General features: G+C 38.8%; 2 protein-coding genes across 2 annotated transcripts; one reads left to right on the top strand and one right to left on the bottom strand.

Moving 5' to 3' along the window:
- Nucleotides 1-251: 251 nt before the first annotated feature.
- Nucleotides 252-8,156, top strand: LG10H5orf46 (linkage group 10 C5orf46 homolog). Its single transcript, XM_074312194.1, has 2 exons — nucleotides 252-341; nucleotides 7,882-8,156. The coding sequence occupies exons 1-2, from the start codon at nucleotides 272-274 to the stop codon at nucleotides 8,082-8,084; spliced, it is 273 nt and encodes a 90-aa protein (XP_074168295.1). The 5' UTR covers nucleotides 252-271; the 3' UTR covers nucleotides 8,085-8,156.
- Nucleotides 8,157-21,605: 13,449 nt separating this feature from the next.
- SCGB3A2 (secretoglobin family 3A member 2) lies at nucleotides 21,606-25,207 on the bottom strand. Its single transcript, XM_019739035.2, has 3 exons — nucleotides 25,057-25,207; nucleotides 22,148-22,347; nucleotides 21,606-21,750 (listed from the first exon to the last, which is right to left on the bottom strand). The coding sequence occupies exons 1-3, from the start codon at nucleotides 25,109-25,111 to the stop codon at nucleotides 21,727-21,729; spliced, it is 279 nt and encodes a 92-aa protein (XP_019594594.2). The 5' UTR covers nucleotides 25,112-25,207; the 3' UTR covers nucleotides 21,606-21,726.
- Nucleotides 25,208-25,911: the final 704 nt, after the last annotated feature.

Genomic DNA, 25,911 nt, shown 5'->3' with positions numbered 1-25,911 from the left:
GTGAATGCTGGCATTGGAACCACCTCTGAAAAAATTATCCCAGTGCCATTTAGAAATACATATTAAAAAAACCAATATGGTTTTTCTTTTCCTATATGAAAAATTGTAGTCTGGGCTCATTAGAGAAGATCCAAGAGCAAGGTGCATAGATATCTTGTGCAACAACCTAAATTCCATAGCAGATGATGTCACCTATAAATGCCCTATAAATAGGGCAAGGTTTCAGGTACATTAGAATGCTTTATCTGCATCAATACCCAGTGCTACAAATATGGCTGTCTCAGTGCTTCGGATGACAATCGTCCTGGGACTGCTTGTCTTATTCCTGACTTGCCATGCCGGTAAGTGTTTCCAACAGCAGCTCATGCAGTGAGCAGCCAGGATTTGGGGAAGTTGGTGGCACTGATCCAGAACAAAAACGCGAGAGAGGGGGAGGGACCTTTGCACACTGGACTGAGATACAAGAGGCAGATCTTCTAACAAAAAGAAAGTAGAATTTTATTCAAATGTGCTTCAGGTACAGCCTCTATCCTCCATGAATGTATGAAGTTCGAAATGGTTTTTTTCTTATATATTCATGTGATATAGTCACACTATTTATTATATTATAAATCCCTCAAGAGCCAGGGGTGTTTATTTTTTGATGATTATGAATAACAATGTTCAAAAGTTAAGAGTATATACTCTGGAATAAGACTCCTAAGCCTGACTCCACCACTAATCAGAAATGTGACTTCAGGGATGTTATTTAACCTCTCTGGACCTCACATGTAAAAGAAAATGTCAATAGTTAACTTTCTCATAAAGTTATAATGGAAATTAAACAAAAGAGACAAAACAAATTGGGTAAGTATTTGGTCCATAATAGGCACATAATAAATATTAACTGTTATTATTATCATGTATTATCTCATTTGATTCTCATAATAAACTTTTTATGCAAAAATGCACAGTTTTATAATTTCCCTTTTTGTAGGTTAATAAGTGAAGCTTGTAGAGGGAAATATACTTGCGCATTAAACACAGATAGCAGTAGCACACTGGGGACTGAAACCTAAGTCCCTCAATTCTTTCCATTGTAACTAAGCATCAACTTTTTCATGTCTGTTCCAAGCACACAGGGAACGTCAAGGCAGCATGCAGAATGCTCATTAATTAGTTTATTTTTTGTCTGCAGAAGATGGTGAGCTCTTGACTTGTCTCTATTCAGAATGATAGTTCAGAAAACATAGACAATGCAAATATTGCCCTTTAAACTATTTTAAATGTAATTTGGCAGAACTCACATGCTTCGCCACCCACAGTCCACTGGCATAACACACAGGCAGACACTCCAACAGTATTACTGTAGAGATGGCCTCAGAGATTACTATGTCCACTCATTCCTAAACTAATAACCGTGGTAAAGTGAAAGGTGAGATTTATATCCTAAAGACCATTCCCAGCTCTGTCTCTCATGAACTCTGAAACTGGTTAAATTAGTTCACTGCTTTGAATCTCAGTTTCTTCGTCTGTAAAATGGGATAACTATCAACTTTACTAGGTCAAATGAGCATACTTTTAGAATTACTTTGTGAACTATAAAAACTGTACAAATATCAGCACTACTGTATTTTTTCAGAACTTTTTGATGTAGTTAATGTAAATAATGTAGTTAATATAAATAAAGGCTATCTCATATTATATTTGAAAAGACAAAATATTCAACTGTTGGCCTTGATCATTTGTTTTTAGCATGTCAAATTTCTTAATTTTATTATTATTAATTTTGTTTTGCTGTCCAACATTTTCAAATTTCTTAACATTTCAACAGCACTTCTTAGATCTCCTAAAGCACTAGAGGAAAAAGCTACTATGAATCATTTTGTTATTATTAACCATAGTAACAATAATAGAGCAAGCATATCTTGTGAGCTTACCTTGGGTCTGGTACAAGACTAAGTGGTGTACACACACACACACACACACACACACACACACACACACGATGTATATGAAAATACATGACATATCTTTTAATCCTGACAATAACACAATGAAGAAACACAGACAGAGTGATTAAGTATCGTGTACAAGATTACCAGGCCAATTTTTGAAGCACTCAGGTATGCAGGACTCCAAAACATGTGAGCCACCAAATCCTAATATCTCTCAATACACATGTGGTCCAAGGACTGGGGCCGAGGCTCTGATCTACAAACATAGTCCAATCCAGGGCTCTTCATGTAGTAAAAAGCTACCATTTAGTGTCATGTTCAAATACAAAGTTGGTAAAGTTAAATAGTTACGCAAGTAGGCAGACAGGAACACGGGAAAAATTCACTTTTCGTGCAAGGAACTGCTATGTTGTACCTGGTCAATGTCTTCAGGGGACAACTGCTTAAAGGCAGTATTAGATCACACACATAACATAGTGGAGTTGAAAAAAAATAAATGTCAAAACCTGGCTCAGCCACTTTCTAGATGTGTGATTTTAGGTGAGTCACTGACTTTCTCTGATTGTCTGTTTTCTCTCCTGTAAAACTGTAGTATCACCACTCAACTGAAAAAGGATGAAGGCATGCTATGAAAGCACGATCCCAAATGTGCATTCTCATTCCTTCTCCTTCCTGTGATGAAAACAAAGCAATTCTGGCCGCTGTGGTTGACCTGCACTTTATATGAGGCTCATATCCATATATGTCCATTTTTACCCTAACTCTTAGCATATGCTGCTATGTACATAATAGTAGGCTCACAAAATACTTGTTGAAGGAAAAAAACAACCGCTGAATGAACGAATAGCTGGTGATTAGTATATTAATTTTGGTTATAGGTCCCAGACTGGTGCTTTTATCGAATCTTTTATTGTGGCATAGTAAAGTGTTTGCGGAATCTAAAGCCATATTTTTTTACTAAGAGTTTCCACTTTAGGATATAATATAGATGCAAGGTTTTCTAACATAAATTGACAGTCTCCATATTTCATTCAGAGTCAGGGGATACATTGTCTGGAAGTTGGGACTTCCTGAGTCACAAGTTGTGGTGGGGTTACCGGATAAAATACAGGACACCAAATTAACATTGAGTTTCAGATAAATAATGAATATTTTTTTTTAGTTTAAGTATGTCTAAATACTGCATGGGTCATTCTTATGCTATAAAACTATTTGCTGTTTATCCAAAATTCACCTTTAATGGGGCATCCTGTGTTTTTATTTATTCAATCTCTCAGTATTACTTGTGAGGCTATAATAAGAGGAAAAGATTAACGTCCTACTTTATCCTGGCACCAAGGTCCGGTGGGGAGGCCACATGCAGCTGCTAACTGCCACTCTTCATTCCTTTGACTCTCCTGCACCATTTAGACCACTAAGTAAAGGCAAACCCCTCCAAGGTCATCAGTCTCACTCTCTGGATCTTTGGCCTCATTCCAGAGGGCACCTGATTAAGAGTCAAGAATAAGAAGCCTGCAGTTATAATTTCATCTTCTTCTCTTGCAATTTGTAAGTCTTTTGCAAGTCACGTTACTTTTTCAGTTTCTTAGTCCAGTGAGCTAAAATCTACATATCGCATAAGATTGGTCAAGGGTAAAATTACACAGTAGTTTCTTTTCTTTTTTTTTAAATTAAAGTTTATTGGGGTGACAATTGTTAGTAAAGTTACATAGATTTCAGGTGTACAATTCTGTAATACATTATCTATATCTCACATTGCGTGTTCACCACCCAGAGTCAGTTCTCTTTCCATCACCATACCATACATTAGACCCCATTTATCCTTGTCTAGAGACCCCTCCCCCCTTACCCTCTGGCAAACCCTAAGCTATTGTCTATGTGTATGAGTTTTTGTTCCTTCATTTGTTTGTCTTGTTCTTTTGTTGTTTTCAGTTTTATATACCACATATCAGTGAAATCATATGGTTCTCTACTTTTTCTGTCTGATTTATCTCGTTTAGCATTATAATCTCAAGATCCATCCATGTTGTCACAAATGGTATTATTTCATCTTTTCTTACCACCAAATAGTAATCCATTGTGTATATATACCACTGCTTCTTTATCCATTCATCTGTCGGAGGACATTTTGGTTGTTTCCATGTCTTTGCCACCATAAATAAAGTTGCAATGAACACTGAAGCACGCATGTCGCTATGGATAAATGTTTTCAGATTTTTTGGGTAGCTATCCAGGAGAGGGCTTGCTGGGTCATATGGTAATTCTATTCTTAATTTTTTGAGGAACCTCCACACTGCCTTCCATAGGGGCTGTCTCAGTCTGCATTCCCACCAACAGTATATGAGGGTTCCTTTTTCTCCACAACCTCTCCAACACTTATTATTTGTCTTGATGATAGCCATTCTAACTGGGGTGAGGCAATATCTCATTGTGGTTTTTACTTGCGTTTCTCTGATGATTAGTGATGTTGAGCATTTTTTCATATGTCTATTTGCCATTTGTATGTCCTCTTTGGATGAATGTCTCTTCAGGTCCTCTGCCCATTTTTCAATTGGGTTGTTTGTTTTTTTGTTGTTGAGTTGCATGAGTTCCTTGTATATTTTGGATATTAGCCCCTTATCGGAGGCGCTGTTTGTAAAAATCTTCTCCAATTCAGTTGGTTGCCTCTTTATTTTGTGGATGGTTTCTTTTGCTGTGCAGAAGCTTCTAAGTTTGATATAGTCCCATTCACTTATTTTAGCTTTTACTTCCCTTGCCTTTGGAAATGCTCTTTGACCCAAGATCCATAAGTTTAGTACCTATGTTTTCTTTTATGCAGTTTATTGTTTCAGGTCTTTTGCTTAGGTCTTTGATCCATTTTGAATTTTGTACATGGTGACAGATATCAGTCCAGTTTCATTCTTTTGCACATGGCTTTCCAATTCTCCCGGCATCATTTATTGAAGAGGCAGTTTTTTGTTTCTTTGTCAAAAATTATCTTTCCATATTTATGTGGGTTTATTTCTGGGTTCTCAATTCTATTCCATTGGTCTGTGCCTTTTTTTCTGCCAATACCATGCTGTTTTGATTATTGTTGCCCTGTAGTACAAGCTGAAGTCAAGAAGTGTGATACCTCTAGCATTGTTCTTTTTTCTACACAGTCTTTTCAAAATCATTATTTTCAGAATGATCAGCTGATGTACAAGTGATATAGTTCTCCTTCTCCTCATTATTATCATACTACTTTCAATCTTATAACACCTGTGGTTAGATTACAAGTTTTCTATCAAAGACTATGCAGTTCATCACCGAGTGCTTAAGAATCAGAGTTTAACCAGGTAGACATGGGATTGAATTCAGTTTCTGCCGCTTCCTACCACTGTGACTCTGGACCAGTTTCTAAACGTCTCTCAAATTCTGTTTCGTGATCTTTAACTTGGAATAATAATTTTGCCTACCTCATAGCGTGGTTGTGAGAATAAAATGAGATAATGTATATTGATTTCCTGTCATAGGTATGTCCTCAACAAGTTCCATCCATTATTATTACATCCTCATCATCATCATTACTAAGGGCCCAGGGATTACGTGGAGAAAGAGATGTGAAACCAGGCATTCTGTGTTTCAGTCCTGGCATTAGCACATACAGAGGGTGCCAAAAAATATATATACATATTTTAAGAAAGGAAAAAATTGTATTAAAATTGTAATACTATACAACAAGGATGTTTTTCACAGAAATAGAACATATAATCCTAAAATTTAGATGGAACTATAAAAGACCCCGGACAGCTTTGGCAATCTTGAGAAATAAGAACAAAATGGGAGGTATAACGATGCCTGACATCAAATTATACTACAAGGCTACAGTAATCAAAACAGCATGGTACTGGCATAAAAACAGACACATTGATCAATGGAACAGAATAGAGAGCCCAGAAATAAATCCATGCCTATATGGTCATTTAATCTACAACAATGGAAGCAAGAATTTACGGTGGGGTAAAGACAGTCTATTCAATAAATGGTGCTGGGAAACCTGGACAGACACATGCAGAAAAATGAAGCTGGACCACCTCCTTACACCATATACAAGAATAAATTCAAAATGGCTTAAAGACTTAAATGTAAGACCTGAAACCATAAAATTCCTAGAAGAAACTATAGGAAGAAACTTTACAGACATTATCCAGCGTAAGATGTTTACTGATATATCCCCTCGGGCAAGGGAAGCAAGAGAAAAAATAAACATGTGGGATTACATCAAACTAAAAGGTTTTTTCACAGCAAAGGAAACCATCAATAAAACAAAAAGGGATCCTACTGAATGGGAGAAGATATTTGCCAATGATATATCCGATAAGGGGTTAATATCCAAAATCTATAAAAAATGCACTCAACTCCAAAAAAGCAAACAACCCAATTAAACAATGGGCAGAGGACATGAAGAGACATTTTTCTAAAAAGGACATACAGAAGGCAAACAGAATTATGAAGAAATGCTCAACCTCATTAATCATCAGAAAAATGTATTGTGGCAAATAAAAACCACAGTGAGATACCACCTCACCCTACTCAAAATGGCTATCATCAATAAATCAACAAACAACAAGTTCTGGAGAGGATGTGGAGAAAAGGGAATCCTTGTGCACTGTTGGTGGGATTGCAGATTGGTGCAGCCACTATGGAAAACAGAATGGAGGTATCTCAAAAAACTGGAAATGGAACTAACTTATGATCCAGCAATTCCACTCCTAGGTATCTATCTAGAGAAATCCAAAACTCTAATTCAAAAACAATTAAGCACCCCTATATTTATTGCAGCACTATACACAATAGCCAAGACATGGAAACAACCGAAATACCATCGGTAGACTACTGGGTTGAGAAACTGTGGTACATTTATACAATGGAATATTATGCAGCCATAAAGAAGAAAGAAATCTTACCATTTGCAACAATACGGATAGACCTAGAGAACACCACGTTAAGTGAAAGACAAATACCATACGCAATCTAAAGAAAAGAATAAGTGAATGAACTAATCAGAAACAGTCTCAGGGACATAGAGGGAAAACTGAGGGTTGCTAGATGGGAGGGGTGGTGGGGATAAGGGGGAAGGCGAGGGATTAGAAAGCACAGTCGGTAATCACAAGATGGCCACAGGGTTATGAAAGTCAATCTGGGGAATGTAATCAAGAATGTTGTAAAAATTTTGTAGCGTATCCAATGGACACTTGTCTCGTTAGGGAGACCACCTCAGGCATGATGTAGATGCCTGACCACTGCACTGTACACCTGAAGCTGAAGCTGAACAATAATGAATGCCAACTACTATATATATATATATATATATATATATATATATATATATATGTTTACAAGAAGCGGAGTACAGCATTAGGAATAGAGACAGTGGAAATGTGATGGTTCTGTGCAATATCAGAGGGGTGGTGGATGGAGGAGGGGTGTTGATACAGTGTGAGGGATATAAATGATAAATGTCTAACTATTACATTGTTTTGTGCACCTGAAACTAATAAAATAAAAAATAAATTAAAAATAAATAAATTTAAAAAAAAGATCTAGAAAAAGAAATTGTAATACTACATACCAATAACAAAAGATGAATTCAAGTCATGTGTATACTGTGTTTGGCACCCCCGGTCCTAGCTGCTTAACTCTGGGCAAGTTCCTGAACCCCCATGAGCTTCTGTCTTCTCATCCGGGAGGGGAAACAACATCTACCAAAGAGTGAATGTCTATCGGTCCGTTTGATTATTTTTAGGAATAAATGAAATCATGCATGTAAAGCCTGTCATTGGGCAGATATTAAGTGTTTAATAAACAACTCTACGAGGCTCTATAGTTAGAGTGGTGGTATCACGGCACAAGGGACTGCCTACAAGAAAGATGTCCCTCTCTTGTTGCTGAGAATCACCCGAGATTCTGTTGTATTTTTCAGATGACAAACCAGATGGCAAACCAGATGGCAAACCAGATGACAAACCAGATGGCAAACCAGATGACAAACCAGATGGCAAACCAGATGACTCAAACAAAAAACCAGGGCAAGACTTACCCCATTTTCTAAGCCTGTTGGGCACAGAGATCATCGAGAACGCAGTGAAGTTTGTCCTCAAAACCATGACGCGAAACAACCTGTAAGCACCGAGACAAGCCTTGCTTTTGTCCCCTTTGATGCTGGTAAAGACCGCCTTGTATTAAAATGAATGAGAAACAAAAGTGTGGCACGTGCCAATGCATTATTTGAATGGAAAAGTGTCACCCTACCTGAACTTCTATTTGCATTCAAATGAATTTTCCCTGAGCTCTTTTGGCGTGAGCACACTCCCACTGGGTGGTTCCATAAAATACATTTTAGCTCAGGACCAAGGAAAGAGGAAGAAGAGCAGCAAACCAGGGGACAGAAAGCCAGGTTCTGGTCTTGACACAGGTGCTACTTTACTGAGTGATCTTGGGCAAGCCGCTCCCTCTCTGCGTGCCTCAGTTTGCTCATCTGTAAAGTTGTAAAGTTAACGGAATAAGAGACAAACCCTGTATTATAGACACTGGGATTATTTGGTGAAGGTGGTAGGTAATGGTCTGTTCATTAGTTGTAGATGTGATGAGTCCTGCCTTTATTTTCTAGTTTGAATAACTCAAGAGGGTTAGCAGAGACAGCACTAATCTCTCCTCACAGGCATTCTAGAGACACTCTCGTCATATGCGTGTTTTAATCATGAGAGATTGCCTTGGTGGCAGATTCCACAACCCAGAATCTTTCCAGTGTTCTCAAGCTGCTTCCAAGCCCCTCGTGCATCTTACTCCAGACTACACAGCTCTGACTTTTACTCCTACTTCACCCTGTTCTTCATTCTCCCCACATTCATCTCCCCAATTTCAGCTCTCTGGAATGCAATTTGTTCTTCTGAATGTCCAGATACTTTTCATCTCCACCTCTCTGAACCTCTGTTCTCTGATGCTCTCCTTCTTAGACCTCTAAGCAGCGTCTGCCAGAGTGTGGTCTGTTACCCACCTGCTTCAGAAGTCCCAGGAGAACACAAAATGTAGGTCCCTTCATCCCATCTTGCACCTTCCTGGGACAAGGCTACGGCTATGCTTTTTAACGAGCTTTCAGGTGATTCTGACATACCGTACAATCAATTTTGAAAGCTCTTGATTAAATGCTGTGGGCTACATGGCTGGGCCTTAAAGGTCCACATAGCCTTTAAATTTGTATTCATATTTTGTGTACATGTGAGTATTTGCATTTTTTCTAGGGAAATTGCTTCTAACTTTCCTTTGATTCTCAAAGGGGTCTATGACCAATAACAGATTAAGAACCACTTCTGTATAGAAATAATCAGGAGTCATTTTGTAATATCTGATCTGCTTAAATCAAAATATTATCATGTGGGTGGGTAGGATTCTGTATACAAGCCTTATGCACAAGTGTTGAAACTCACAGATTTTACTTTTTCGATGGTGGTTGCTTTTGCAACTGTTGTATTTCCATGACTATCAATGTAAACAAGGAGAAAACTGACCAGCAAACAATAAGCATAACACACATACGTATAAAGTACAGATTAGACTCCAGTTGAATTCATATTGTCATAGAGCACAATAGCAGTAATGCAAGGTGTTGGAACAATAATAGATCTTTTTATTCCTCCCCTGGGAAATTCCCCAAATATATTATAAAATATAACTTTTTTTCTCTGTTAACCCTAAAAGTTGACTATCTGAAATACTAAAGACTTGCTCTGTGCTCTGGGTTCAGAAATGGCACCTTCATTTTTCTCTTTCTCTCATTATATTTTGAGGAAATGATGGTCTTTCTGTTTTCTGGAACTTAGAATCATGTCAGGCTCTCTGTCCTTGCTTTCATTTCTGCCTAAAATGCTTTCTCCTTTTCTCATGACTAGTGCTTTGTCCTGCAGCTCATAGAAAAGTCACTGCCTCAGAAAACTATTCTACAACCACTCATTGTCTTGTTTCATTCCCTGGTTATTCTCTATTACTTTACCTTGTCACAGTGTCATTGTGATATATATCGACATCTCAAATGATTTCTTTTTAATCATGTAGCTATATGAAAGTAGAGACCAGATCTATTTAGCTCATTGCTATAGCATAGTACCTTGTAAGTTGTATCAGGCACTTTATAAATAATTGTTGAGTTAATTAATTAAGGAAAGCTATCTTAGAGATCAGATCTAAAGCCCATCTACCTCCAACGGAACTGAGGAATCCTGAAGCATCTTTGTTGAAAGACACAGCAATCCTTGCTCAAGGGAACAAATCTAGCTCTCCTCCTTCTTGGGAGGAGACCATCAAGAAGTATTCCCGAAAAAAAGAAAAAGAAAAAGCTATTCCTAAACACTTAACACATACGGAGTGAGGACAGGAATTGTGAAGGAAAAATCTAGACTGTAAATCCCTTCTCCTCAAAGAATTTGCAGCTTTTATGGTAAGATGACAAGAGCAAATGCAATGATAATTAAAATGCTACATAAAATAAATGTCAGCCAAAAATCACAGGTAATTTCTAGAGAAAGGAGCTTTCAATGAAGCCAGGATGCTTATGGAGTGCTTACGACAAAGGTGAGATGCAATTTCGGCCTTAAAGGGCTCAATGAGATTTGATTAGAAAGAGAGAATGACAGGAATGATGGAACATCAGAAAGTGGAAATTTTGCTTTATTTACTCCAGTATACCTGACGTCTAAGTACTGTGTCAGGCACATAATAAATACTAGATATCTGCTTTCAGGACAGTGAACAGACCAGCTTGTTCCCTCTACGTGCTACCTCAACCTGCATTTTGAATTACCTTAGACCTATGGAAATTGGATTCTGGTCACTTTTGAGAAGGCTTCAATTCTTGTGAATTTTCCCCCACCCCTGGGTTTCCATGACATGACATTTTTTTGGTTCTCTTCCTACCTCTAGCCATTCTTTCTCATTCTTTTTATTTGACTTTTCTTCTTGTACCTGTCCCTTAAACATCATTGCTCCTCCAGGCTTCAATGCAGCCTGCCCGGTTTTTCATACTGGGAATAGTACTTAGAATTTAATGGGTTCCAATTTCAGATGTCTATTGCACTCTTTTTCCTAAGCTACATTCTGAAATGACTAATTGCTACAAAACCCCAGCTAGGTTTTCCATCAACACCTCAAATTCAATGGATCTAAACCCAAGCCCATCATCTCACTTACATACCTGCTCCTTGTCTCAGTAAGTCACATCCACTATCATCCCAAATCTAGAAACCTCGGGGCGGGGCCTTCTTGGGTCCGTCCTGCTCGTCACCACCTGCATCCAATTGCTGAATAGTCTACCCTTAACTGTTTTTCTTATACTATCCCTTTTCTTTAACTCCACTGACTCGTTGGCCTAGTCGAGTCCTTCATCCCCTCTTTCCCAAGATCTTTTTGTTAGATTTGTAGTAGTTTCACTGTTTCTGTCTATCCTTACACCAATTCGTCCTCTACCTACTACCAGAGTTATGTAACAAAAACACAAATGTGATTCTATCACTGCCACGCTTAAAGCTTTCACGAATTTCCTTTGCCTACAAAATCAGAGCAAATGCATTCAGCGGATGTTAAATGTTCTTCCCTGATGCCAATATATCTTTCTTTTTTTAAAAATTCAAGTTGATTGGGGTGACAATTGTTAGTAAAGTTATATAGGTTTCATGTGTAGACACAGACAACCTATCTCTCCATCATCTCTCTCACTCCTGAAGCCAAGCACTCGATGCACTAACGACAAATGATTTCTGTTTCAGAGCAGGTCATGTTTGTATAAACTACCAGTATCTTTGCATATGCTTTTGTCTCTGCCAGCAATGCCTGGCCCCCAAGCTCCGTTTTCTTCACCTGACAAGTCTAATCATTTTCTAAAGTCCAATTCAAAGACAAGCTCTGTGAAAACATTGTAAGACCCTTACCATTAAAAAATTCAGGTATTCATACTCTGGGATTTCATAATGCTTTGTAGGACCATACATAGCAGTTCCCCCCGCCACCCCCCCCACACCTTATTGTTTAAATTACTTGTGTCTCAATGCATCTGTTTTCTCTATTAGACTATAACCTCCTCACAGACCATATTGAATTCACATTTGACCTTCTCAGCAGCTACCCCATACCCAATCCTTGAACAGCAGAGTATAGTGGTTCTGGCATTCATTCATGATTGTGGAGATCTAAGTTTTAGATTTTGCTTTGAGATGTACCAGTCATGTGACTTGGACAGGTTGTTTAATCTCTTTGAGCTTCATAGGGTTTTTTCCATATATAAAAGAGATAAAAATTCATTCATTTTCCCGTTTAATATATATTTATTAATTTTTAATTTATACTATATACCAGGCATTGTTTTGGTGCTGGGGATATATTGCTGAATAAATATATCAAAATATATGTATACATGGAGTTTATATATGAATAGACACCTAACTAATAGATTTGTTTGCAGATTCAAAGAGATAATTCTACATAAATGGCTTTTCAACTATGAACTATCATGGAAATCTTAGATCTTATTTCTTTATGACAGAAAAATCTGGAGAAGAAAAGTGTGGCTTAAACATTATAAGACACCCTAGTGATTATTCTAACATTTCTATTCAGTCTGAATTATAATTCATTACTCTCTCTCTCTTTTTTTTTTTTTTTTTTTTGTTCTTTTCAAGAAGATGTATGGAATTTGATGATAAAGGAGAACACTCATCAAATACTTCCCAGGCGATTTTAACTGACATTTACAATTAAAATAACAGTATATGGAATAAAGAAAAAAGGGTCTGATTTTATTTAATGAATTTGGACACCCATGCCTACCTACAAACAGGAAAGGCGTTTCTGTTTTTGGTTTGCTCTTGCTGGATTTTTTAAAGATTAATTTTAAATAGCTTGCTTTTTATCCTCTTGAAGACAATAATAACATTAGGATTAAGGAGGAGGCCCGATGGCGGGGTGAAACAGGTAAGCACACGGGTTTAGGAGACCTGGTTCCTGCCCTGTCACCACTCAGATAGGAACTTGTTTTGTGTACATCCAGCCTATGGAATGAGAGGATAACATCCACAAAAATCTAAGGGCCCATATAATCAAGCAATTAGTTACTCACAAGGGTAGTGAGATGTGCTGAACCTAAATCCAGAAGGAAGGACTAGCAATCTCCCTAATCCCACACAGTCAGGTTTATGTACAAGCTATATGGTTTGAGTGCTCAGAAGTATCTGCTGTTTTTTTATCCAGTTCTCTCCAGAGAGTGGATTTTGAAATAGCAAAACCGAAATGCTAGAGCTGGAAAAGTAATTATATCAATAGCTAACATGAACTGAATACTTCCTCTGTTTTAGGCATTAAGCTAAGTGCTATATATGTGCTACCTAATTTAGTCCTAACATCCCTATGAAAAACAGGTATTGTTATCCTTAAATTTTATAAATAAGGAAACAAAGGCTCAGGGAGATTCACATATGGGGCCAAGTTATAAGGGAGGGAGGAAGGATTTGAACTCAAGCAGCCTGATTCCAGAGCCTATGTTGTTTCACGAAGCAATAGAGCTTGTGGAGAACAAAAGAGAATAGTGTAGAAGGAGACAATAGGAAAGTCATTAAGCTGTTTTACCTGAGACATGCAGGCCACAAGGTGTCCACATTAGGATATAAACCACTACCCCTTTGGTTAGTTAAGTTACCTTATTTGCAACTCCAGAAGGCACGATCTTTCCCACCTTCTATTCTGTATCTGATCTAGGAATGCTTCTTTTCCCCACTTGCTCCATTTCATAACTGGGGTGTGATTAGTGTAAGCTCAGCAAATCCCTATCATGTTATGCCAGAACTTAGCCCACCCTTTTCCATACGCTTTAAAGGACGGAAATCAGACTTGAGCATTGGAATCAAGACATGTCCAACTGACATTCCTGACTCTCAGCCCAAAGCCAGTTAAGCTCCTAAAAACGTATGTTTGCACTTTTCCATCTTCCCAGAGAACAACGTACCTATTGTTACAGGTCTCCTAATTCTTTGCCCTCATTCATACCTTTACCCATTGGTAACCACCCCCCAAATCCTTGCAGTATTTTCTCAGACGTTCAATACGCAGACAACATGAAGGAGTCAGAAAGAGTAAAAGGCATAGAAAAGAAGTAAACTCAACTTCTAACTTGATTATGTGACCATAGGGAGATCAGTTGACCTCCTTGAGCCTCCCTTTCCTCCTTATCAATAGTAAATATATGAGGGACTTAACTATTCCAGATCTTAATGCCAGATTTGTTTTTAATGGCACCTAAACAGCTTTGAATAGATTCATGAACCAATAGGCCTTACTGGTCAAGGAGGAATGGCTCAATCTAGGGATGGGGGGAAAAAATATGGGTTTGAGAGCAAAATGCCTGTAAGGCAGAATTAAATTTTGGATGGATTGATTAGGAGTATCTCTTTAAACCCTAGGGACTGTGCATTTAATTAGTAGTTTTATGTTTCATTTGTGTGATAATTGCCTCATCTAATCAAAAACAGGTCATTACTTTAGAAGCAAGTGATTCCCAGAAATGCCCGTTTCTAGAGTATAAAACATTTGGCCCAAGTTCCAGATTATTTCCTAAATTAAGATATATACATAGATAGACAGACAGACAGATATCCCATCTTTCTCCTACAACATACACCTTTTTCTTACACATTCCTCTAATGGTTAATCCATGCCTACTATGGGTCAGATTCTGCCAGTGCTACCAAGATGAATAACACTGTCCAGCCACTGAGAAATTGATAGTCTAGGCTATCACTTAGTACAGTGTACCCCAGGGCTGTGGAGAAAAATGATAAAGTTATATATGAAAGTGCCTTGCACATGCCTTGGAGAAAGGAGAGAAGAGGGAACATCTGGAGGAAGGGGTAGGAATTAAAAGGGCTTTACAAAGAAGGCCAGCTCTGCATGTGTTCTCAGATGATGTGCAGAGAGGGGCCAGGTCTCAAAAACAAATCAGCCAATATTTGGACACATAATTAACCTGAGACCATCAATCACACAAGCATGATTTCCTTGTGTTAATAGATTTACATCCTGAACTCCTGTTGTCCGGCATCACTTAATATCCTCTGTCTTAAGTTATTTGACATCTTAAAATGTAAATTTCCTTTCTTGTGATAAAAAAAAAAAAATCTGATAGACCTCACTAGACTACTAAGATTATCAAAGAAGTAAAAGATGGGAAAGTGCTTTATGAATTCTTAATTTCTATAGACATTTATTGAATTAAGAAAAATACACTATGGACACACTAGATTGCATGATTAGACTTGCTGAGTCAGAACTTCCTAAGGAATAAGTAAATTTAATAGGTAATTCTCATGTGGCTGATGAGCAAAACTGCAGTTAGACATGACATCACTCCATATCCACAACATGAAGTCTTATGGGAATAGATTCTTTTAGAATTTTGAGGGAAAAAAATTTGCCTTCCCTCAGAACTGCTTCCTCTTTTTTGATTATAAAATTTATATAATTTGGTCTGTTTCTTTTACTTTTTCCCTCTCTATCTGAAAAAAAAAAAGAAAGTGAACGCTCAATTTATCCTTAATGTTAACCTACGGGCATTCTCTCTTCATCCCTATTACTGATTCTTGCCCTACATATCTTGCGTTTTTGTTTGTGTCGTTATTGCTTATTTCCTTAAATATGTATTATAGTTGATTTCATTACAAATCATTTCACATTCTAAAGTGCAAAGGTATAAAAATCTTAAAGAAAAGATTTAAAGGCCTTTGTATGTTTCTTAAATCTGAAGCCCTCTCAAGCTGGTAATTGTCTCCCTCTGGCTTGTGTTTCTAAGGACACACCTACACAGCTCCAGAATAATCAAAGGGCAGCCAAATCCTGCTTTTCCAGTTCTTCTGTTTCACGAGTCCTTCAGTACAGAAGCCTTAAAGCCCCTCCCAGCAAGTTCTCAGGATTCAGGCCCTGGCTTCAACCAAATACAGCTTCTTACGGCACATCCTGACTTTGCGTTTTCGCTATTAGGTTGGTGCAAAAGTTATTGCGGTTTAAAAGGTTAAAAATTATAAAAACCGCAATTACTTTTGCACCAACCTCTTAGAAGTCAGAATAAATGTGTCCTATGTGAGGTGACATATCCTAGTTCACTGAGAAGATTTTTGTTAGTGGCAGTAATTTTTCCTGATCATGTTTAAAGTTTTTGATGCTGCAAGAAAATATTAAACATATAATTATTATTAGCCAGAATAACCAAAGAATGGTTCAAAATAAGGAAACTAAAGCCTGAATAAACTAAGAAGTCCAACATCGGACAAACAGTAGATGTTAAAATGAGGATTTTAACCTGACTCCAAAGAAAAAGCTCTTAACTCCTAAACATGTATGAAGTTTCAGAGTTAGACATTTCATACATCCTTTTTAGAAAATCTTTCAAAAAAGTATCTGAGCCTATGGGCGGCCGGATGGCTCAGGTAGTTAGAGCACGAGCTCTTAACAACAAGGTTGCGGGTTCAATTCCTGCATGGGATGGTGGGCTGTGCCCCCTGCAACTAAAGATTGAAAATGGCGACTAGACTTGGAGCTGAGCTGCGCCTTACACAACTAGATTGAAGGACAATGACTTGGAGCTGATGGGCCCTGGAGAAACACACTATTTCCCAGTATTCCGCCCCCCAAAAAATTAAAATTAATAATTTTAAAAAAAGTATCTGAGCTCACTCTCCTGGGCTAGTAAACAAAAAACTGACCTTTAAAATAATTAACAAGGTTATTGCTGTTCCACAGAGGCTTTATCAGTCTCTTAGAATAGCAAAGTGTTAGGGATGGAAGAGTCCTTGAAAAGTCTAGTTCAGCCATGTCACTGGTGCGAGCACCTTATCCAGAGGTTGAGTCCTCAGGAGGTGGCCAGTGCTGTGGGGCTTGCCAATTCGTCACAGAGGATGGTACCATCATAAAACCTGACCCAGCGGAGCCAGAAAGATTCTTCCAGGATTATTTAAGATGCACAGCAAGACAAGACTGAAATCAGAGCATGATGACAATTATAGCAGCAGTCTAGTCTGGAATAAAACATCTATATGCTCTGTTACTGGGTTCTCAAGAGCTGTCCTAAGTCCCATCCTTCTCAAATACTTGACTCTGAAAGCAACTCCTGTGTATTTCCAATAAATCTTTGGTCTGTTTGACTGTCTTCCTCTTTTTACTTAGCCAAGGGAGGTTCTCATGAAATGCAAAGATCCTTTAATAATACAAATGGCTAAATAGTGAACACCTACCAAATGCTGAAAAATATATATTACTTTCTACAACAAATTCAGAAGAACCACTCTCTGCATTTTCCAGAGACCGTTCCAAATTCTTTTTTTCCAGCTTTATTGAGAGATAATTGACATATAACAGTAAGTTTAAGGTATAAACGTGATGATTTGATATACATATATATTGCAAAATAATTACCACAATAAGGTTAGTTATAACATCCATCACTCACATAGTTGCCTTTTTTTTATTTGTTGGTAGTGAGAACTTTTAAGATTGACTCTCTTGGCAACTTTCAAGTATATGACATTTGTACAATATTGTCAACCATATTCACCACGATGTATTGTACTTTAGATCCCCAGAATATACTGATGTTCTAACTAGAATTTTGTACCCTTTGACCTCCTTCACCTATTTCCTCCACCACCTCTCTGCCCTTGGCAACCAATCTACTCTCGGTTTCTATGAGTTCCATTTTTTTTTTTTTTTTTTTTAGACTTCACATAAAAGTGTGATCATAGAGCATTTGTCTTTCTCTGTCTAACTTATTTCACTTAGTATAATGCTCTCAAGATTCATCCACATTGTTACAAATGACACGAGTTTCTTCTTTTTTCTAAGCTGAATAATATTCCATTGTATGTATGAACCACATTTTCTTTATCCATTCATCTGTTGAGGGACTCGAACACTTAGGTTGGTTCCATGTGTTGGCGATTGTAAACAATGCTGCAATGAATGTGGGGATGCAGCTATCTCTTCAAAATAGTGATTTTATTTCCTTTGGATATAGACCCAGATGTGGGATTGCTGGATCATACAGAAGTTCTATTTTTAATTTTTTAAGTCACCTCCATACTGTTTTCCATAATGGCTATAGCAATTTACATTTCTACTAACAGTGCACAAGGGTTCCCTTTTTTCCGCATCCTTGCCTGCTCTTATCATTTACCTTTTGATAAAAGCCATTCTAACAGGTATGAGGTGATACCTCCTTGTGATTTTGATTTGCATTTCCCTGATGAAAAGTGATGCTGAGCACCCTTTCATATACCTGTTGGCCATTTACATATCTTCTTTGGAAAAAGGTCTGTTCAGGTCCTTTGCCCATTTTTTAATCAGGTTAATTGTGTTGTTTTGCTATTGAGCTGTATGAGTTTCTTATATATATCTTATCAAATATATGATTTATGAATATTTCCCCCCATTTCATAGGTTGTCTTTCCATTTTAATTATTTCAAGACTATGCTAATTTCAAGTATCACACCCTCATAACCAAAATCACCTAAGATTTTTATTATATTTAGCATCTGACATGCAAACAGCTTCTCTCCAACAAATGTGACCCAAAAATCCCTTTGCAGATTCTGAGTGCCTAATTTGTACTTGGGAAACACCAGTACACTGGTTACTGTAGTTACAATAAGTATACAAAAGTGCGATCAAAACATACGGTGAACGTTTAAATAAAAAAAAATTATTACAGTAAAAGACACATTGCCATTAATCCCCCTCAAAATACTCCCCCTCACTGCGAACACACTTTTCCCATCATTCTTGCCACTTTCTGAAGAAGTTCTGGAAGCCTCTTTCATGAGTGTCTTTAGTTGCACTGTCGTGGCTGCCTTGATGTCCTGAATTGATTCAAAACGTTTACGTTTCATGGTCATTTTGACTTTGGGGAAGAGCCAGAAGTCGCACAATGCCAGATCCAGTGAATAAGGTGGAGGAGGACCCACAGTAATTTTTTTATTTGACAGAAATTGCCGTACCAGAAGCGATGTGTGACACGGAGCCTTTCTGTTGTGATCACAAAATACGGTGAATGCAGCTGCCTAGTGCCATCCAATGTAAAAGCAGGGATCTTCAATATGGAAAGTGGTGCGTCGAACCTCAGTAACAGTGTGTGACAAGTTTCAACTTGTTTGGTGCAGTCAGTTGGGTGTGAGCTATGGTTAAGAGAAAGTGTGTGTTAAAGTGTGCCGTAAATCATCCTCCATCATGACAACGCTCTGTGTCACACATCACTTCTGGTACATGGCAATTTCTGTCAAATAAAAACATTACGGTGTGTCCTCACCCACCTTATTCACCAGATCAGGCACCCTGAGACTTCTGGTTCTTCCCCAAAGTCAAAATGACCATGAAAGGTAAACATCTTGAATCAATTCAGGACATTCAGGACAGCATAGCTAAAGACACTCAGGAAAGAAGACTTCCAGAACTGCTTCAGAAAGGGGCAAGAACAATGGGATAAGTGTATGGGAAGCGAGGGAGAGTATTTTGAAGGGGATTAATGGCAATGTGTCTTTTACTGTAACAATTTTTTTTAATTTGAACATTCACCATACTGTTTAATCACACCTCATATACTAAGTTTTTTCCTATCCATACAAACTTATGATACAGTTTAACTTATAAATTGGATACAGTAAAACAGTAACAATGACAAATAAAATAGGACAATTATAACAATATATTTTAATAAAAGTTATATGAATGTCTTTAGGGCCATTATGTAGCAAAATAAGGGTTACTTGAATAAAAGCACTGCAATATCACCATAACTAATCTGATCACTAAGAGGGCTACTACTATGATTCCCCGAAAATAAGACCTAGCCAGACGATCAACTCTAATGTGTCTTTTGGAGCAAAAATTAATATAAGACCTGGTCTTATTTTAATTTAAGACCGGGTCCATAATATAATATAAAATATAATATAATATAATATAATATAATATAATATAATATAATATAATATAATATAATATAATATAATAATATAATACCCGGACTTATTTTAATATAAGAACAGGTATAATATAATATAATGTAATGTAATGTAATGTATAATATAATACCAGGTCTTATATTCATTTTTGCCCCAAAAGATGTATTAGAGCTGATGGTCCGGCCAGGTCTTATTTTCAGGGAAACACGGTAAGTGACTCATGAGTGGGTGTGTGTACAGTATGGACATGCTAAACAAAGGGATGATTCAAATCCTGGGTGGGACAGAGCAAGTCAGAGTAGGATGACACAGATTTCATCACACTACTCAGAACGGTACAATTTAAAACTTATGAATTGTTTCTTTCCGGAATGTCGCATTTAATATTTTGGACCGTGGTTGACCAGGGGATAACTGAAATCATACAAAGCAAAACTGCAGGTCAGAAGGGGATACTGCACACAGAAGTGATTCAATAGATGGTAGAAGACCTAAAAAGTCAAATAGGTGATGGTGAGGCAACCTAGAAACTGGTAACAGGAGGAAGCCACTACCAACCTAAGCTGCCGAGGGCAAGAGGTGGTGTAACCAGAGCCAGGAACCAGAGTCACCTGGCAAAAGCTAGCACCAATGAAGACCTATTCAGCAGGATCTGGCGGCTCAGACATGGTACTGGCACTTCCAGAGACTTCTCCCAGATAGGGAGGGAGAGGAGGCCACATTCTGGATTTCCCTCTTCCTACCTCCTATCTCCTGCCTGAGGCTCCCAGGGGCAGAACACAAGCCAAATGTCAGCTGACCTTGGAACTCAAGAAAGGCAACCTGAAGGGGTCAGCTTCATGACCCTGTCTTCCCACAACACAGGGCAGAGCAGGGGAAAGGTGGGGAATGGATCTGAGAGCAAACAGTTCCACGACTGCCACAAGATCAGGACTGAAGACAGACTATGGCAGAAGTTCAAGGTGGGAAGAAACTTGATTTTTCATTAAGGCATAAATGTTTTAGCAGCAAAGAGATGTAGCTCTCGCTTCAGCATGGCTGGGGCTAGCACACATGTGAAGAAAGGAACATCAATGAGACTAGACATGTATCAACGGACAGGGCAGGAAGGGTCTTGCAGGCCATGCTCAGGAGCTTGAAGTCTATTTTAGAGGTGGTTGTGTATAACCAGAATGACGTCTTGGGAAGTTAATTCTGGCAGCGTTGTAGATGGTAGCACAGGGGAAAGGAAAGGATAGGTCAGAACCCATTTGCCAAAGGCTGAGGTAGTGCAGGCCTAACTCGATGGAAGGGTCTGTGAAGCTATGGAGTGGCCCTACTGTCACTACCAACTTAATAGAAACTCACCTCCTGGTGGTATCGACTGCAAACCGATGAGGTTTGTAAGACCCTAGTCTTGTCAAACAGTACTTTGAAAATTCTTTCACATTTTGTTTTAAAATTTCTTTAGAAGTAGGGGAATAGGAGTATAAAAGATCTGGAAACACTGCTGCAGAAAATGGAGATGTTTAACTTACAGGGGAAGGAATGAGGATGTCTTATTGAAAATATGAGTTATCGTTATAACAACAGGCTCTCTAGAGTTTATGACCCAAGGGAAAAGTTATCTAGTTAGGCCCTTCTGAGTAGAGCCCCCAGAAACAAAAATAGGACCAGAGGAAATCTATTCATTGCTTTATTCATTCTTTTCAGGGGTCACTGCGTTTTAGGATGGAAGCAGTTTCAGCCAAGGAGGAGGAGGCCATCATCCTCCTTCCACTTTCACTCCTGCTTTATCCTGCCGTCACACCAAATGTGATAAGGCCTCCTGAAAGGCAGAAGGACAGTAATAAAAATAAGAGCAGCTTACATGCAATTAGCAGATTTGCAAACATAATCTCTCTCCTACTTAGACACCTTCTACTGATAGGAAAACAAAGGCTCAGAGTGGTGAAGTCCAAGCCAGAATCACAGAGCTGGGAAATGGCAAAGGCACAACACACATCTCTCTCGTTCAAATACTCCTGCTAGAAACTATGCGTAGATATTGTCCTTTCCTTGAGGTTCCTGGAGAGGCAAACTTTATATGAGCATAGTCCGTAAGGGGGAAATACAGGCTCACAAGTGAGAATAGGGTGAGGTGGGAGTGGGATGGACAGGGTAGGCATTCAGGGTGACTAAGCCCTGCCCCTCGGCCAATTAGCCCACAAGCTGTATGTAGTTACCAGCAGTTTCTTCACAGCCTCAGAAGCCTCTGGGCCCAGCTCATCCACACATTTCTTGAGCCCTGCCACAAGGTGCTCAACAGAAATGCCCAGAGTTTTCAGAAGAAGCTTTAATGGATCCAAGAGGGTGAGAACTTCCAGAGGCGAAGGTAAGACATTGCTGACAGGATTTGGCACACTGTTGATGAGGAAGGCAGTAGCTGCAGAGCAAAGGAGAGACCAAGTGAAACAGGAACATCCCGCTCCTATCTGTGACCTCACCGCCTTTCATTCTGTCCATCAGTGGCTTCATTCCAGCCTCACTCATCTTGATTTCCCATGAAAACTTCTGCCTCAGGGCCTTTGCACCTGCTAGCCCAGCTCCCTGGAACTTTCTTTCCCCAGATAGGTAAAGGTCTTTCTTCCTCGCATTATTTGGTCTGTCCTCAAGTGTTACATTCTCAGAGAGTGATCTAAAATGGCACCCCTCTCACCCTCTATTTGTATTTTTTTCTTACCACCACCTAAAATATTAAATCAATTTTGTGTGTGTGTGCCTTCATCCTCTCTCCAGAAGGTAGGATCCATGAGAACAAGGAATTTATGTTTTATTCATTACAGACCCTGGAATGTAGTAAGCACTCAAAAAATACTGGTGATTGACTGAATAGGGATGTATTTTGCTCATGGCTGTCTCCACAGCCCACAAGTTTGGAACCAAAGGGGAGATGCTACAATGTATCTCCATTTGGGGATATGAATGCACCCAACCACAGTCCAGGACAACTGCTCCAAACTAATTCAAGTCAATGCTACAAACATAATTGAGCACCAACTCTATGCCAGTTGGTACAGCTACACAGATGAGTAAGACAAGAATACCCCATTCAGAGAACTCACACAATCTGGTGAACAGTGAAAATCTGTGTGTCACAATGCAGCTTATGCTGTGCTAACATTAGGGACAAAGCTCTATGGAAACACAAAAGAAGCAATGACTAATTCTAACGTGCGAGTATGTTGCAGGAATCTTCCCAGAAGCTAGAGGAGTGTGTTGCAGCAGATCCCGGGATCACAAGGTAATGAAGGGAACAGCATTTTAAAAAAGAACAAAGTTAACAAAGGCACTGAGATGTTGAAAGTGCATACACAGGATGGTGAGTCCTCCCTAGAATAGCTGGAGTGCAGATTCCATTGGGGTGTGCTGAAGGGACATACAGGTGAGGCTGCAAGATTTGGGTGAAGTCAGATTTTTAAAAGCCTTGAATGCCATACTAACAAGTTTGAGATTGGTTTTCCCTGAGGGCAGTGAGGAGCTATCAAGGCTTTTATATGAGACAACTGCAGTTTATATCTTCAGTTTTAGAAAGACAACTTTCACAAAGAAAAGAAACCAGAGGGAAAGTATAGAGAATGAAAAAGTATGTATGACATATTTTTATAAAACACATGTGCAGATATGTAAACACACATGTACATCTCTCACACATAGACTGCATACCCTCCTGTTAGCTAAGACCCTAACATCGTTAATTTTCCTTTAGAATCCTTTTTGTTTCCCCATTCAAATTATAAAAATGGAACCTGTGCACCTGCCTTCCTTTCATCCTCTACCACCTATTTCCCCTCTTTCTCTTCCAGAGGGGTGATATTTATTTCCCTCTCCCCCATCTTTCAGTTGCCACCTCTGCCAATAGATACTTGTCCCTGGACACTAAAGAACAACAAAACAGCTAAAACTGGTGAAGTTACAAATTTGCGGAAAATGCAATAAAAACACAAGAAAAAGTTACCAATGTATATACAGTAGGTGTGGGCAGCACCCAGTTTCTCATGATTAATTTCCTTACTGCTTATTTTAAACACTTTAGTGAGTGTCTTCTCTGTACATATTTATACAGAGCGTGCCCAAAAAATGTATACACATTTTAAGAAAGGAAAACTGTACTAAAATTGTAATACTCAATATATATCGATAACAAGAGATGAATACAAGTCACATTTGACTTCTGCAATTACAAGAGGTGCTCAAAGTGGTTACCATCAGCGTCCAGACACTTCTGATTACGGTGAACTACTGTTTGAGCAACGTTGATCGAAGTGTCCACTTATAGACTTTTTTTGGCACCGCCGGTGTTTTTCTGGGGAAAGACCCTCAAAGCTCTCTGTTCTCTGAATGAGCAGTGGCCAATCACAATGCATTCTGATGGGAACTGACCCAAATATATCTTCCTGATACTTACAATAACTCCCTCCAAAACGAATGAGTCAGTTTCCATTCTCTTCCAAGAAGCCAGCTTTTATAGCCCACCTAGGAACTGAACTGCTTGCCCTTCAGTGTTCCCACAGAGCCCTAGCTATATACTACTGCACTGACTTCTGTAGAAGTCTTATCTCCCCTGCCAGACTCTAAGCACCTTGAGAACAGTATCTGATTCATTTCTGAATCTTCCAATGCTCATCCAGTGCCCAACAAGTTGTAACTACTCAATAAATACCCATTGAACTTGTGAACAGATAAATGTAGCTAAGTCTCAGGAGAAACAACCTGGCAACCTGATTGATTAGGGATGATAGATAGCAAGAATGACTCCATATGGTTTCAAGAGCATAAAGGAAAGAAGTTGCAAGTCAAATTGGACTAAAGATGAAGGAAGATAAAGAAAACCTATAGCGATGAGTGTTCAACAATTAAATCTGCTTTGTTGACCCTCAGTGAGAATTGGCCACTTCTTATGGGGGATGCACTAGGGGTGTTGGGTTAGGGCTTGGATTGAGGGCTGAGTAGGGTACCTCTGAAATCCCTTCCAACCTTACTGTCGGGTGGTTCCAAAACTCCCTCTACCATATTCCAGTGGGAGCCTAAGCTCACTAGTTGTGTTTCTAGGAACAGAAAAGTAGAGAAATACCCTATGTTCCAAGCTACTTACCAGAGTAACTGCAAATGCTGATGGTCACCAGCAGGAATACAGTGACCAGCTTCATGACAGGTTATCTATGATATTTACTTGGAGTTTAAAATTGAACTGGAAAACCCAGTGAATCCACGAACCAGTGTTCCACTTGCTGAACCAAGTGTAACAGCTGCTTCTGCACACGCACATATTTATATACCCACCGAGGACCTGAAATTCAGTCATCACCACTTGACTCGCCCCAGCGAAGAAGAGCGTGAAGATCATGTTTCCTCACTAAACACTGGAGGTTTTTCTGCTTTCCCCTATGTTCCCACGAGAAACCAAGCCCTAACTGAAAGCCTTCTCAAGGACCTCTTGCACAAGCCTTGCTCAGAGACGCCAGTGGGAGGCAAAGAATTCTACGAGTCCTTCTCCTGGAAGAGCACTGAAAAGAAGGGAAGGTTTTATATTTGGATTAAAAGGAATGGAAGTGGGTGGGAGATGAGGGTAAGGGGGATCGAATATATGGTGATGGAAGGAGAACTGATTCTGGGTGATGAACACACAATGGGATTTATAGATGATGTAATACAGAATTGTACACCTGAAATCTATGTAATTTTACTAACAATTGTCACCCCAATAAATTTAATAAAATAAAATTAAAAAAAAAAAAAAAAAAAGGAATGGAAGCGCTATTGTTTTCCTCTAGCTTTCTACTCATTTCAAGTTCAGAGAATCATATTACCTGAGGAGCTACCCAGCTGGAGAAGCAAGCTGGAGGTCCCATCAGCTGTGGTATAATACAGACTCAGCTTAATGGCATTTCGTGCCATATTTCTCTAGAATTTACCTCCACCCACCCCATCCTCACTCACACATCTACTA

The sequence above is a fragment of the Rhinolophus sinicus genome, linkage group LG10 (assembly GCF_036562045.2).
Source record: "Rhinolophus sinicus isolate RSC01 linkage group LG10, ASM3656204v1, whole genome shotgun sequence".
Classification (NCBI taxonomy): domain Eukaryota; kingdom Metazoa; phylum Chordata; class Mammalia; order Chiroptera; family Rhinolophidae; genus Rhinolophus; species Rhinolophus sinicus.
Note: the sequence above shows the minus strand (reverse complement) of the source record. Positions and strands in the feature narration are given on the sequence as shown.

Bases quoted from the DNA above. Each gene is read 5' to 3' on its own strand.
- SCGB3A2 (XM_019739035.2), bottom strand. From the start codon at position 25,111: ATGAAGCTGGTCACTGTATTCCTGCTGGTGACCATCAGCATTTGCAGT. The intron at 22,348-25,056 runs GTAAGTAGCTTG...TTTGCTCTGCAG, and splicing joins CAGCATTTGCAGTTACTCTG to CTACTGCCTTCCTCATCAAC. The intron at 21,751-22,147 runs GTAACTACATAC...TCTGCCTTTCAG, and splicing joins AGGCTGTGAAGAAACTGCTG to GAGGCCTTATCACATTTGGT.
- LG10H5orf46 (XM_074312194.1), top strand. From the start codon at position 272: ATGGCTGTCTCAGTGCTTCGGATGACAATCGTCCTGGGACTGCTTGTC. The intron at 342-7,881 runs GTAAGTGTTTCC...TGTATTTTTCAG, and splicing joins ATTCCTGACTTGCCATGCCG to ATGACAAACCAGATGGCAAA.